The 12,998-nt window shown below is 35.2% G+C and overlaps 1 protein-coding gene, 1 long non-coding RNA gene and 2 other non-coding genes across 6 annotated transcripts in view; 2 read left to right on the top strand and 2 right to left on the bottom strand.

The window, feature by feature from the left end:
• Positions 1-12,998, top strand: part of LOC138710579 (uncharacterized) — a 153,091-nt gene that overhangs the window by 53,878 nt on the left and 86,215 nt on the right. For all 3 annotated transcript variants that reach the window (XR_011335268.1, XR_011335267.1, XR_011335269.1), the window contains exon 2: positions 8,334-8,388. This is a non-coding gene — a long non-coding RNA (uncharacterized lncRNA). The remainder of the gene's footprint in view (positions 1-8,333; positions 8,389-12,998) is intronic.
• TRNAS-GGA (transfer RNA serine (anticodon GGA)) lies at positions 3,937-4,008 on the bottom strand. Its single transcript has one exon. It is a non-coding gene; the product is annotated as a tRNA-Ser (tRNA).
• TRNAS-GGA (transfer RNA serine (anticodon GGA)) lies at positions 4,063-4,134 on the top strand. Its single transcript has one exon. It is a non-coding gene; the product is annotated as a tRNA-Ser (tRNA).
• Positions 4,197-12,998, bottom strand: part of LOC138710578 (cAMP-dependent protein kinase type I-beta regulatory subunit-like) — a 31,397-nt gene continuing 22,595 nt past the window's right edge. Inside the window, exons 6-7 of the mRNA XM_069841571.1 lie at positions 11,575-11,875; positions 4,197-5,278 (exon numbers count right to left, since the gene is read on the bottom strand). Of these exons, the coding sequence (XP_069697672.1) occupies positions 5,218-5,278; positions 11,575-11,875 (362 nt within the window). The 3' untranslated portion in view covers positions 4,197-5,217. The remainder of the gene's footprint in view (positions 5,279-11,574; positions 11,876-12,998) is intronic.

Raw genomic sequence — 12,998 nt, 5'->3', positions numbered from 1 at the left:
CACAAATATTACGAAAATAGCTTTTAAAATTTTAAATAAATACTTTGTAAGCTCACCGAAGTTCGCTTTATGCTTCCGATCAAAGTGGCGTTTAATATTGAAGCGTTTTATATGCGCAATTTTAAACATACATATTAAGCAACAGACTTTCTTCTTTTTGTAAGTAACAAAAAATTCTTTCTGCCACTCTTCCTGAAACTGACGTTCCGAGATCGAAGCCAAACTCGCCACTGCATGAAACGTGTCTAGAGAAGCACCAGGCGGAGGAGAGGTTCGGTGGAGTGAGGTAAGGCGGCTTTGAGTGCAGTGGCCCTTCGGAGCCACGACAAAATGTATTATGCTTTCGTTATCGTGTTATTTTAGAAAAATTATCACCTTCCTTCCATTATTGAAATATTAAATACATAAGGTTTATTTATTATTTTCAAGAAATATATTAAATTCCACCATAAACTCTAAGGGTGCTATTCATAGACATTTCGCTAGCCCGCGCGACGAGAATGCTGAACAGGATTCATATCATATCATATCGCTAACACTGGTTTATGAATACGAAAAACGTTAGTTCGATGATCATCCACCGAAAGCCTGCGCTAAGAATGTCTATGGATAGGGCCCTAAGATACAAAAAATAGTAATAATACTGTTTTAGGATGTTTACGCAAAATGAAATAAAATTTAATATAACCTTGAATGAGTGGGAATATAATGAACTACGAAACTAATAAAATATTAGTTTGCAACAACAAAATAATAATATCCTTATAATAATAATAATAATAATAATAATAATAATAATAATGGAAATATTTAATTATTTACCAGAGCTTCCTCAAATTAGAGTCTGCCATTAGACAAAGCATACAAAACAAAACAAGAACAATAGATGATGAAAGATAACAGAGTAAGAAAAAAGGTAAACAAGTACACAAACAAAGGAAGTTTACAGAATAAAAAAAGTTACAAACAAGTAAAGAAGCAATGAAAGCTAATAAGAAAAAGAGAAATGATAATGGTGCGTCAGTTTTTTTCAGTACACTGAATTAGAGTCCATATAGGTGGTTCCGTAAGAGTTTGACGACTCTAATTATGAGGAGGGCCAGTTCATTTAGAAAAGATTTGTGCAGTCCTAGGGTTTTACAGAATTGAGAAGAGAAGTTAGATATCGTTCCTCTTGCTCCAAACATCAATCCCGTGACACTGATATCGTGAATGAGTGTAACTTAAGGCCTACATGTACTGGTACTTGTAGTGTAGGCCTAGTCATCGAAGTAAGATAAGGTTAAACAATAATAATCACATCAGAGTTTAAAATAAAACATAATCAATCAATTTTATTACAACAGCCTTAATTGTTCTGTCTCTAATAAAATAAACATAAAATAATGAGTACAATCAAAAACATATCCACTGAAAGGAGTATGCCTAATGATGATGTTCGTAGAAATTTCAGCAGCCTAGATGACAGAACTTTAAATACCTAGTGTTCTTTCGATTAGACTGGAGAATTTCATTGTGAAATGTGATAAATAGTGCAATCTAACGCTGACAAATATCTTCAAAAACAACAGTTTAGTTTCTTCAACACTCTTGTGGAAAGCCATGTACAACGGGAAGGGCTTCAACAATTAATGATCCACATTTAAGTTTATGAGCACTGCCATAAAAAATTATATTTGATTTTCGCAATCGAATATACTACTTTGTTATTAAACCTAAAACCCTCCTTCTTAAGGTCAATCTAATTCAGTTAAGGAATACATTGAAAGTCTCTGATGTTAAATAGGCCTATTTTGAACCTATACACTTCAGCTTTTCTTTATCTGAAACAACCTTATAAACGTCTCCTCCTTGTCTCATTTATTGTCCCAATTATTTTAGTAAAGTCCGGGATAAATCAGAGTGATAGGGCCAATTTTTATTTTGCCTTTTTAAGGTGTTTCTTACTAATTAAATAATAAATACCTTTTTGTCATTTTAAAGCAATATTTCTTGTTTATTTTCAATTTTCTAATTAATTGTAATGTAATGTGTATAAAATTTACACACATGAAACAATGAGTCACATTACTACAATAGTAAATAAAAGTAATTTATTTCGGTGCTTAATCTGCTAATACTCGTGCTTTAATACTATTAGTGTAATACGAATAATGATCGACAATCCACAGTTACAAAATATATGACATGTCTTCACGATACCATCAATCAGCTTCGTAATTATTTTAAATATTAAGCTCGTTCTCATAGAAATTGTTACGTAGCATTTCCAATTGTTTGCTTTCATATTTTCAAATCTTACTGTTACAATTTTGTGCTACACGTGTTTATTATTTTAGGAGAAAGAAATTTGAGTGAGGAACAGTCAGTTATTGTCGGGTAACAGAAGGTATAAAATAAGATCAGTTAGCTAGAACGCCTAAAATTAGTAAACCATTGAAAAGTAAACTTCATGCTTAAGTTAGTGAATTTGGTGCCCATGTGCTTTCAACCGATGGAACAGGTTTGTTATGTAAAGTTTGTGAAAAGATAGTTAATCACGAAAAGAGTATTTTATAACTCAACATATGTCAACTACGAAGTAAAAATGTGAGTTATGTTGATATAATTTAAATTTATTGCTAAAATATATTATGCCTTTTTAAAATGTATAATGCCTTTTTTTAAATTTTGTGCCTCTTTTTACGTTTTTATTGCCTGCCTACCGGTAACGAACATAATCACAGTTTACAAGCAACATTGCGAAATAGTACCGGCTCAGTCTATTGTCCCAGGCACTCTTAGTAACTAGCTGCTTGCAGCGCTGTAATCTCAAGAAACGCAAAAAATCGCCTCAAGCTTCTGTATGTACTATATTGTGATATTACTATCATGTAATGGACCGGTTCCCAGCTTGTGTTTCGCCGTTATGTTTTACAGAAGGCTGTCAGGCACATACTTTGCGAAGTCACGCATGGTAATGAGTAGGCTTCGTATTCCAGCTACCTAAAGACTGAAGTTATAGACACATTGGGTATATAGTACGCCGAACACAGGTAATGCAACAAATAAGGATATAAGCAAACAAGTCGTCGCTGCGTGTTCGTCGAGTGCAGTCAACTCCCGACATTTTGTAGACATACTAGTAAACACATGCTTGAGCCGTGATGTTTATTTTCGTCGTGATCTTTGCAGTGTAATAACATATGCGAATGTCACAGATATTATTTTATATTGCAAGAAATTCTTTCAATAGCACATGACGTTATTGGTGTATGATGTAGTATATTCCTACTGTCTGATATTTTTTCGTGTTTCATTAGGGTATTGCATGTCGCTCATCATTGAAAACCCACTGATTTTCTGTGTAGGTACTTCTCTAGAAATTCCCTAAAATGTAGATTTAATTTATTAATTGGGACGTTGACACTGAACATCATGGTAGATTACACAAATTCATGCTAAACGTCGAGTTAATTTCTTCATAATTTTCAGCTTTTGATGATACTGGTTCTTTTGGATTACGTTCAACACACTTTGTGTCTTTTGGTATTGTAGTGTCCTTCAGTGCACCGTTTTTTTGTCACTTTTACGTTTATTTTACACAATTCATATTTTGTAATGTTGTCTATATTGACAGTGAAAATATTAGTTGAGATATCTTCAACTATGCCCCGCAATATTACATGCTTGAGCGTCGTACCTAAGGCACCTCTGCAACAAACCTCGACTCCGCCACATGTAATTATTTAAATAACGCGACCAGTAAGAGCAGTGTAATAACATATGCTCACTTTGACTGCGTCCCGATTTTGACTTTCTAGAGGACGAGGGCAGAGGATGCGTAACTATTTTGTATAATAACGTGCCTGTACCTGCGCTGTGACGTCACATATACTACGAATCAGGCAACTTCATTCCAGATGATGAGAGAGAGATGGAACGGAGAAAAATTCTCTCCGGCGCCGGGATTTGAACCCGGGTTTTCAGCTCTCCGTGCTGATGCTTTAACCACTAAGCCACGCCGGATACAATCCCGACACCGTTGAGAATCGTCTCAGATTAAGCTCCATCCGGATTGTATCCGGCGTGGCTTAGTGGTTAAAGCATCAGCACGGAGAGCTGAAAACCCGGGTTCAAATCCCGGCGCCGGAGAGAATTTTCTCCGTTCCATCTCTCTCTCATCATCTGAGAAAGCAGAATATCTGCATGGAAATATCATATGTACTTCGGTACATCAAAATAAAAAACTTCATTCCAGTTTATAGGTAGCTGGAATACGGAGCTTAGTAATGAGTAGGCTATAGGTAATTTTTTTTGTTATTGATATGACTAAACATTCACAAAAATATACATACAAACAAATCAAATAAAATATATTTAAAAAAATACGGTACATATTATGTTCTTAGTACCGACTAGTATTGTGCATTGTTCAAACATGAGAGAAGAAACGAATACATTATGAACTTCGCCTTATTCCGTTTTATGAAAAACTAATCGTAAGATATTGCTGAAATCCTTAAGCGGTTTAAAATAGTGTCCTGCAATGTCAGAACATGAAAGAGACAACCAATACATTATAAACTTCATCTTATGTCATATGATAAACTAATCGCAAGATCTCTGCTAATATCCTTAAGCGGTTAAAACATGAAGAGGTGGGAATGGAGGACGGTGAATATTTTTGTAACAAGGTGGAACTAACACGACAGGCCTTCTGAAGAGCGAACATCGGCGAATATCGAACTTCGTCATACTCGACAAACTTGAACCGAACTAGCGCCTCTAATGCATGACGCTAATACAGTACTTTCATCGTCCGTATTTAAATATCATGTGAAGGATGTAATTATAGCTAACTACTTTCTGTCTGTAATTGGTATATTGACAAACTGGTCTGTATTTTAGAATATAATGTGATTTACCTATTCATTCATAGTGTTCTGCCCAAGGGCAGGTCTTTCACTGCAAACCCAGCATTCTCCAGTCTTTTCTATTTTCTGCCTTCCTCTTTGTCTTCTCATATGATCCATAGAATTTTATTATCAAATAATGATAAACAGTTGCAGTATTTACAAACAATTTCACATGTAGGCCTACATTTTTCATCTGATGCTGGCCATCTGCAACGGCATTGGCTCCTGATTTTGGTACTAGCTTCTTCAAGCATTGTTTTATTCCCAAATAAAGATGTACAAAACTGTAGTTTGCCTAATCAATCTCAACTAACATTTCTCAGGCCTCGAATTTTTTGTTCAACTCTTGTTGCAAATCTTCATAAAATTTGTATCCACGTCTGTTGAATGAAAAAAAGAAGTAAATATTAGACATTAGTAATAAAAATTAGACACTTTAATGAAACAGTGATTTAATCGAAGGGCTTGGAATCAGATAGTCCTATGCCACATTTTGGCAAAAATTGAGATTTTACCATCTATAAAGTCCTATGCCTTCTAGTTTCTGTATATGGGCGTAGTGTTACCTTTTGACAACAGATTGCATTGCAATGCAGTTTTGTTTGCCTATGCTAGGTTGATACTTTTTGATTTATAATACAAGGTGTTTAAAAAATACGGGGCATAATTTCAAGTATGTATTTCCCACATGTAGACAATCAAAATAGTTCATTACAACATGTGTCCGGAAATGCTTTATTTCCGAGTTATGGCCTTCACAACATTGAAATTCACCGGAACGTTTTTCTTTCCGCAGGTCGTTGCCGTCAAAGGAGACATTAAGAGGGCACTCTGACAGTTCATTCCGAGGCGAAGGTTGCATTCATTGTTGTGTAGGCGTTAGGCTGTGCGACATGTATTCAAATCAAGAGCTGGCAGAGATACACTTCATGTACGGTAAGGCGGACGGCAATGCTGCGCTGGCTCGTCGTTTGTACCAGGAGAGGTACCCACAGCGACAATGTCCAGATTACTTGTGGGGCCATTTAAAATCATTGGTTTATTCGTCTCCGGTGCCTTATTTGGAATCCCTTCGGAATCGAATTGTGGCATGTTCTGAGGACATACGCAATACTCCTGGAGTTTGGGATCGTGTTCGCAGGTCAATGAGACATCGATGTGAGGTCTGTATTCAAGCAGGAGGTGGACATTTTGAACGTCTTCTGTAACGACAACGACCTGCGGAAAGAAAAACGTTCCGGTGAATTTCAATGTTGTGAAGGCCATAACTCGGAAATGAAGCATTTCCGGACACATGTTGTAATGAACTATTTTGATTGTCTACATGTGGGAAATACATACCTGAAATTATGCCCTGTAATTTTGAAACACCCTGTATAATGCTATGCCACTTGGACTTAAGATGGCTGGGAATGAGGATCAATGTAGGTAGTTGCGACCCTATAAAAGCAAGTTATTTGTGTGTGGAAATAACTAACGGCTTCGAGGCTGGGTACTTGATTCTAATGAAGTGCACAGGTAGCAATATAAAACATGGGGACATGAGATAGTTACTCTGCCTGCCATAATAAACTCACTTCAATCATATTCCCCAATTTAAAAAAAAAGTGGAAATGATTAAGAATCTACTGATATTGGTGCAGTGTTTTCAGATGAACTCCTACTAAATGAATTTGAAGACACAGGTACAACAAATAATAATAATCTGGATGTAAGATAACAATAATAATTATTGTGGCGTAGGGTTGTTTTGATACTGAATTTGTAGCTCATATATGTAAGAGAGCATTCTAAGCCAATTAATTTATTATTCATGTGTTGCCTTGTTATTTGTTCAGATAACTGTCCAGGACGAAACAAGAACTGAAAAATAACTGCTTTTGGATATACCTCTTTCGTTGAGAGTAATGAGCACCGTTTTCAAATAGCAGATCACACACACTGTCCTCTGATTGTGAAAAGTTTGCAAGGAATCGAACCTAAGCTGTTATCGGTCCAAAAGTATGGCGACGAATTTAATCAAAAATGTAAAAAAAGGAAGCTACTTCATATTTTGTAGCAGTTTCATTAAAGAAATATGGTCGACCATGTGAACAAATCTCATTGAGATTAAAATAGTCAGAACGGCTCCGACTTAATCCTTTCAAATTGAAAGATATTGAAGATCGTTTCCCCTATATTCTAGCAGTGAACCACACGACCAGGTGACAAGTCTGAAGATACCACTGCGCACTAACGTAATATTGGGGAGTTATTGTATTTGGTGCAAACTATGTTGCCTTCAGATATTTTCGTTTGTGTTTGATTAAACATATGTGCATCCATTGCAAAATAATTCAGAGGAAATTGAGGAGTTATACTAGTTGAAATAAACTACGTTGCTTTCCAATATTAATTTTATTTGTGTTTGATGAATGTTGTGTGTTTCTATGCAAATAAATCTGAGGAAGTAGTAGCATAAATTAAAAAAAATAGGTAAAAAATCATAAGCCATTTAACGTAAAATGTACATAAAATTCTAATTCAGACAGGAAACTTCTATGCCACATGCGAATTGAATTTTTTTTAGAAATCTGTTAATATTTCACATCGATGTTGCACGTAGGCCTACATATATGAAATTAGTTAATAAAGTTGAAAACATGGTGTCTGGATAAGTTTCAGGGCTTCTACCGCGTTGTCTTGGTGTTATTGGCTGACGTTTCGACCGCTGTGTTGTGGCCATCTTCAGAGCAGTTGTTGGATAAGGAAATAGTCTGCCAGCTCTTATATATATAGTAGTCTCATATATAAGAGCTGGCAGACTATTTCCTTATCCAACAACTGCTCTGAAGATGGCCACAACACAGCGGTCGAAACGTCAGCCAATAACACCAAGACAACGCGGTAGAAGCCCTGAAGCTTATCCACACACCATGTACACCAGCTGCGGAAGCCTACGCGAACACTTAAAGTTGAAAACACTTCTACGAACACAATGAAAAATGTAAGAATGTCAGTGATGTGATTTTATGATTTATAGGTTTTTTAAAACATATTTTGCCTTATATCTCAATTTCAGTCTGACGTGGCATAGGACTATCTGATCCCAAGCCCTTCAATTAATTGAGTAATCTCGAATGGGAAGGACGTCTCAGGCATGCATATTCGTATCATTTGAGAAAGTAAATAATTATGTAATGTATAATACACTTATTTATATGGTCGTAAGTACGCATGATTTGAGCATTTATGTTAAATTACGCTTTTCTTATGTAGTAACCTTGGTAGGAGTTTCTCTAGGTACAAGGGAATATTAGACGTCAACCATATACATTTCAAATTGTGAAATAATTAGGAAGCTTACAGTTTTAGCTCAGTTCTAATTAAGCTACGAGTATTTTAACGTTCTCACATCAAATGTCACATTTTAATTTTATTTTATTCTCTTTATAGGTACAACAATATGCTCTGGAACAAGTTTTATATCATCTACGGACTAAACTTACATGTAAGTATTGAATTAACTAATAATATTTATAACTTCGTAAACAGTTTGGAACATTAGTTGTAACTTTTCTATTAATAATCTTATAAAGAAATTCTATATACAAAAGTTATAGAGTGTGAAAAAAATGAATAGAGTAATTTCACTTTTTTAAATAAGCTATGTATTTCATTTATAAAGTTTATGCCAAGGAGTCTGTTTTAATAGCATTATGTACTTATTTCACCGTTCTTTTAATACATTTAGTTTCTTCTGTATTCGGGACTGACCTATTCCATTCTTAAATTGTTGGAGTACCTTCCACAAGATCAGGTCTAGCACGTATGTAGGCCTTACGCATTCAGGGATGGGAGATCGTCGTCCGGAGCGATACGTCAAAACTTCCCCTCTTTTTTTACCGGTCAGAGGCAGTTTCCAAAGTTATCTTTGTTATCCTGTTTTCTTTCCTTTGTTTCCTTTTATTTAAACTAATACAAACACAACACCCATGTCCGAAGCGGGACTCGAACCCACAACCTTTCGGACCAAGCAGTAGAGACATGTCGCGCCTCTACTGCTTGCGTTACCCAGGCTTTCTCCAGGTCACAGGACAGAAAAGGAGCTTGGCGAGACCTACGTGTCTGTACACGGCATGAGGCAGGGCTTCCATCTGTTGATGATAAAGTAATAAGTATGGAGCGGATATAGCTGTAAATTACCCTTGCATTTGCATAAGAATACCCTAGAAGTTAAAGAAAATCAAAATTACTCTTTTGTTTCTGTTTTTCTTGTATTAAAAATGAATTCTCAATTAATAAAAATTAACGAATTCCCATGGTTCTACTGCAACTCAGAATATACTAACATTCTTAAACTAAAGTAAAACTAACATATGATATTTTAATTCCCATGTTTTTACTTTAATATATATTGTGAATCACGATTAATAAATAGGTACAATATGACGGTGCGCCTTCCTGAAATAATATACACTTATGAAAAAAAATAAATAAAAAATTATTTGATTAACAATATTTTCACCGTTACAATTACACATTAAATTAAACTAACATTAATTCATAGCAACGAAAATAAAACTTCCTGTATTACTTGGCCGAGGCCAGTGGAGTCCTGCAGCCACTTGTACTGCTCCTGCGTTCGTAATATGTCATCGCTGTAGTTCACATTACGCCCGCGGCTCCACTCGTCTCGGTCGAGTAATAACAGTTTTCTCTTTCCTTATTAGTCTGTGGCTTTCACATCATGCACGAAGCTAGAAAATACTTTTCAAAATCTTGCTTTAGGACAGCGGTGACTAAACTGGGTATCGTGATTACATCTTGTAATCAAAGACATTCATACTGGTAAGGGGAGTTTCCTGTACATTGCTCTCTGTCTCGCTCACGTACTGAAGGTAAGCAGTGTCGGTACCATGTCGCTCTACAAACTCTCTGTCTCTAGCAGGAACAGAAGGTTTCGTACAGAATGGGAAGAGGAATTTATTCGCTGTTCTGTCGGAGAAAATGTAATGCGTTGCTTTGCTCAAAGGTTCAATTAGTAGTAGTATATAGAAGCGACATTACAGGGCATTACGCTGAATACATAGGCATAACAGGTATTATTATTATTATTATTATTATTATTATTATTATTTATCAGCAAGTTTTACCATAATTCTTATATACGTGCCTGAATATATAGGCCTACATCTTCCCTTGAAGGATAAAATAATTACTAGACTACGCTATATCTCAATTTTATTTTTTAATCCTTTGATGAATATTATCAGTTATTTACTAGTTATTGATTTAATAATAATAATAATAATAATAATAATAATAATATAATAAACTAATTGAATATTACAATGCTAGTGTAGTAATGAAACGAAGTATTAACTCCAAGAACTGAAATTAGCCATAAATCATCGTCATGAAGAGAAAGATGACACAAATAAAATGTAAAGAAACGAAATAGCTAGTTCTCTTAAGCCTTCCAACGGAGGAGAGTTTTTTTAAAGCGTAATGATCAAGGTGGCTGAAATAATTTGTCCAATGAAAGTTGTTAATTAATTTTGAAAAAAAAAACTGCGCTTTCTCGACTAAATATCCAGTAGAGAATTAAGGAAATTTCTGATTGTGATCATGAGGAATATTTAAAAAAGAAAAGGCAAGAAAATTTATATATATATATATATATATATATATATATATATATATATATATATTATTATTGGCTCTTGATGACAGTAGTGACATTACTGATACAGCAAAGCTTGCGATTTTTATTAGCAGATTGATGAACTCAGTGTTAGTGCACGAATCACCACTGGTTGCAGTTTTCATGCCAAGTACCTCTCCCCAGTTTCTTTACTTCATAGACTGTCTCTCGGGTGTAATCACTGCCGTTCGAGTTATGGTCACCGCTGCTTCAGGACGATTTTACACTATAGTATAGGGTGTCATTGGTTGTGTAACGTCTTGATGGTTTCAATAATTTGTTTGCTTTTGAATGTAAACTGTAGTGAATTAATGCGTGTAGGCCTACAGTACAACATAGACCTATTATTATCACAGTTGTAATAATATATTAATGTTTCTATTGTCTAATTTTTTATAATAGATTCTTATCAATCGATGAGATAAAAATTAACATATTTTAAAATTCGTCCTTATTTTGTTTCTCCTTTCTTCCACCCTATTCGTCGCCCACGACATAAAAGGAAACGTTAATCAACTTCCACGTGCTGGGTTTTTATGCGCTTGTGGGCCGGGAGATAACAGTAGGCCTAGTAATAGGGTGCAGTGAACTTTGTTATTTCTAGGCAAAATCTACCCTCGTCACATTTTTGTCATCTTACAGGACCACCGACTGTAGGTCAGTTTCCTTAGTAAAGAAAATAATAAGCAGTGGAAATGCAGCAAGTTTTATTTGTATTTAATATTGCTGGAAAATGAAACGGAATTTTTAAGGAATTATATAAAATCAATAATAATTGGAGAAAATGACTTAATGATCACCTCCCAAAAAAGATCTATTGAACGAAAATGGCAAAAAATAGAAGAAAAGTGTAACAAAAGATATATGAATTTTGTTGTAGCATAAAGTGAATTACTGTATTAAAAGGCATTACTTTAAAGTTAAAAGAAAAATAATGGCATTTCTTCAACTTGTAGTACACCCTCTAATAATAAATGAGATGGAACTCACCTGTTCTGAACGACCTCGTGGAATAGTCTGTTATGATAAGGAACATCATGCCTCGATGTGTCATTACGAAATGCAGATTCCCTCAGAGCACTGTAGACTACTTTCTCTTTATATTCCGCCCAGTTTCGGTGTTCTAGAATCGTTCTGTACACATCTTCTCTTTTCGGGATCTCTCTATCCAGGCAGCACTTGATTCTCGTCCATATATTGGCCTTGTTGTGCGCCATGAGCCACTGTCGAGGGCACATCAAGCACTCCGTGTGAGTCAACGCAATGATGGCTCTGTCTTCCATGTCCTCTCCTGTGTTAATACATGCATATTAGGGATGGGCGAAAAATAACGCAGCAGTTACTTTGTAACAGTTACTTAATTGTAACGGTTACAAAAATAACTTAGACACGAAATAACTAGTTACTCGCTGTTACACTGTTACTTTCGTCTGGATTTAACTTCTGCAAAAGAAACTAGTTAAAATAAGGTCATTACGTAGTATTCAACCGGTCCACGAGATAGCGCGGCATTACTAATATGTTTCACCATCTGGTTGAAAAATGTCAACTAAGTCCATTCCCTAAAGCACAGCACTCAGAGCACGGTTTTGATCAGAACCGAAAATGTGATATTTCACAATGTTACTGTTATTAAATCTGTAAGAAAATGTATTAAAAAGGGCTATTCTCTTAATAAAATATTTCCACCAGAAGTGGAATGTGTAGGGCCTATATGCAAGCTAAACCATCACGAAAGTTAGTCACGATGAATAAATCAATTTAGTTTGTTATATATCATAAGCTATTGATGTCCTTCGTAATAATATAAAGTTTTCAAATACTTAAAATAAACTATTATTGCATGATTTGTCGCATTAGGGACCTACTAATTTCATAGGTCGATCTAGCCTTTCAATATTGTGGGGGGGAAGAAAATTGGAGCTTGTTTATATAGGTACTTTAAATAATTTCTTAGACTTTGTCTACACTTCTATAAAGTCGTCATATCTTATCCTTTTACAATGCTTTCATGGGCGTAAGCAATTGGGTAGGTCAGGGAGAGGCTTTGGCTTCCTAAATCTCAAAAGAAAATTTAAAAAATACATGTTAGCACTGAATAAATACAAAAAGTAAACTGATAACAAGGTACATTTTAGAAAACCTGTCTAATATTAAAATGAAACTATGTGACACAAATCCATACTATTCAGTTACTATCCCCCCCCCCGCCGTTCTGAAGTCATCAACATTGTACCACAGCCAGGGATGTACTGGAGGGCACTCGCAAAGGCTCGCGCAAACCCTTTGTTAAATATTTATATTGGTTCCAAGATCTTTGTTAAAATAACTCGCAAGGAAAAATCAATCAAACGCATTTTTCTAATTTAGGTAATGAGCTATTATTCTGCATTCTGCTAAAGCGATCGATTGAA

Source organism: Periplaneta americana, chromosome 12 (genome assembly GCF_040183065.1).
Source record: "Periplaneta americana isolate PAMFEO1 chromosome 12, P.americana_PAMFEO1_priV1, whole genome shotgun sequence".
In the NCBI taxonomy this organism is placed as follows: domain Eukaryota; kingdom Metazoa; phylum Arthropoda; class Insecta; order Blattodea; family Blattidae; genus Periplaneta; species Periplaneta americana.
This window is presented reverse-complemented; position numbering and strand designations above follow the sequence as displayed.